Below are 2823 nucleotides of genomic sequence, written 5' to 3' on the forward strand. Positions count from 1 at the left end.
GTATGATTTTGCAATGCAACTGTGAGTAACAGGTGACGAAAGGCGGCCACAACAGAAAAACAATGTTTGTCAACACTTAAATTATTGTAACGTCTGTGGAGACACTTAAGAAGACAGGAATTCCATCGGTCCCTTTATTTAGCGAAATTGTTTGTTGGCCATAACCACACCAAAACAATGTGTACTTTTATCTAGCAAAACTGGTCGTTGTCTACCGTACAAACCAAGCCAAAAGCAACTCTTTGTCATCTGTTATCTCAACAGCAGCCGCTTGCTCTCTCTCTCTTTCTCTCTCACCTGCACCAACACATACACTATGGCAATTAGCCACTGGTGCGTTTATGGCCACACAAAAAGTTGGACAACTCCAACACTACACGTAAAGTGTACATTTTAGGTCGTTTTACTATGACTCCTCAATCAGTGTGCTTATTCTTCTGTCATTTGTTAAGAATGTTATTTTTTGGATATTAATCATGAAATGATGTTACAGGACTACATAATTGCTAATAAAAATATTTATTTTATGGACAGAAAATTAACACTTCATCTCATGCACCATGTGAATGTTTTAAGGGGAACTAAATGTGATCTCTGAAAGGGGTACACACTCTTTCCAAAGCAGGACCCCCACCCAGGCATACAATACTATAGTGCATAGCTGATTAAAAAAAAAACAATATCTAAGTGGGCCAAATCACATATATTAGAAAATAATCTCTTAAAATTGACTAGTCACTTGATTATAATAATAAGACATTTAAATTGTTATGTCAGGTTTGAGACAAATGTGCTCACCACAGTGTGCACGTCTGTATTCCACTGAATGCTCAGGGTGTTTGTGCGTTTGCTCACACACATGAAAAATTAGAGGGAACATTGGTTATAAGTAATAATAGGTTATGACAGCACAGAGCCTGCTTAATAATTAAATGATCAAGCAATGTATTTTTTTTTTACATCTGCGGTACCCTCCAAGGTTTCTCATTGTAGCCCATTGGGTTGAGTTTTTCCTTGCCCTGATGTGGGATCTGAGCCGAGGTTGTCTTTGTGGCTTGTGCAGCCCTTTGAGACACTTGTAATTTAGGGCTATATATAAATAAACTTTGATTGATTGATTGATTTTTCAGTTACAGGTGAGTTTAACAGCGACATTTAATATCTATTTTTAGTAGTCCTAACGTTAGCCTATTGCATTCTAATACACTAAATGCAGTGTAAGAAGTGCACAAGCTCCATTATAGCCTAAATGTATAATACGTTATTGAGACAGTGTAAAAATACAAGCTAGCCACTAGCAGGCAATTTCATTAATGTAAAACATGCAATGGCAAGATATCAAAAAATATCTATGTCTGAAATTACCTTATTTTGCACAATGTTTTATTCAAAGCGGTAATATTATACTGCAACAAAATAAGCAATGACAAGCAAAGTCCTTGACGTGACTCGTAGGCTGGCTTCACCGCGGCCTTTGGATGAAGTACATTAAAAGTAGCTAATTCACTATCAATTTAACGGATTAAAGACACCAATTGTGTACGAACCGCACGTCTATCATTATTACAGCACCAATAAATGATACAAATGTGAGTATTTATGTAGAGGGCACGCCACATTACCTGGTCTGTCTGCCATCTTGACCGGTGGCGTTAACTGAAGCAAGGAATGATGGGAACAGGCCGCGGAGCATTATGGGATATAGTGTAGTTTTATAGTCTGTTCACTAGAGGGCAGCAATATAAGGCAATTTACAATCCATTATATGTATCATACGGTGTACACTACAGTATGTGATTTTAGACGCATAGTATGTTTCATATTTGAACTGATTACTTTAGAATGAAATTAATCAATTAGGATTAGCTGACATTTTCCATACAATATAAAGTGGCTATAAAGTTGCAGGCTATTCTCAGTTTTTTCGTTCAATCCAATATTTTCCCTCTTGGTTTTCTCACTAGTGATCTGGAGATTGAGTCAAACTGCTGTACTTTAAAAATTGAGATTTCCAGAAACTAAAAGAGTATTTTTTTTTGTGAAAGTATTGAATCGGTGAACATCACAGCAGCCTGCAGCACTATTGTATCTGCAGATATAGAACAAATCCAATACTGGTTAGTGTGTGTGAGTGGAAGGCATGGAAGACAAAGTGTAGATCAATACACACACACACACACACACACACACACACGCACACGCACACACACACACACACACACACACACACACACACACACACACACACACACACACGCACACACACACACACACACACACACACACGCACGCACACACACACACACACACACACACACACACACACACACACACACACACACACACGCACGCACACACACACACACACACACATTATTGTATTTCTTACCTTCTTGAGACCTTTGGAAAATGCCTACCTCTTTAGGACCACCCTTTCTAGATATATACATATTTGTATTTACAACAATAATAATATATACATACTGTGCAAATATAATCTTTCAGTTAATTTTTTTTTTTTTTTAAATATTTTGTTTGTAATTGGTTTTTAATCATCATTATTAACTTCAAGTTATTACAGTATGTCTCTCTATATATATTGTTTTATTTTATTTTTTAAATTAATTTTGGCCAAAGGGGGCACATTTCAATTTCTTACACACACTTGTTATTACATATGTTGGCCAGAGGGGGAGCACTTAAAATGTTTACACACACATATGTACATACTATGCAAATATAATCTTTTAGTTAATTCTTTTTTTATTTTTATATTTTGTTTGTAATTGGTTTTGAATCATCATTATTAACTTCAAGTTATTA

The 2823-nt window shown here is 36.0% G+C and overlaps 1 protein-coding gene across 1 annotated transcript in view; it reads right to left on the reverse strand.

The window, feature by feature from the left end:
• atp5mf (ATP synthase membrane subunit f) overlaps positions 1-1724 on the reverse strand; it is a 5020-nt gene extending 3296 nt beyond the window's left edge. The window contains exon 1 of the mRNA XM_061974019.1: positions 1623-1724. Within this exon, the coding sequence (XP_061830003.1) occupies positions 1623-1638 (16 nt within the window). The 5' untranslated portion in view covers positions 1639-1724. The remainder of the gene's footprint in view (positions 1-1622) is intronic.
• Positions 1725-2823: the final 1099 nt, after the last annotated feature.

The sequence above is a fragment of the Nerophis lumbriciformis genome, linkage group LG22, assembly GCF_033978685.3.
Source record: "Nerophis lumbriciformis linkage group LG22, RoL_Nlum_v2.1, whole genome shotgun sequence".
NCBI lineage: Eukaryota > Metazoa > Chordata > Actinopteri > Syngnathiformes > Syngnathidae > Nerophis > Nerophis lumbriciformis.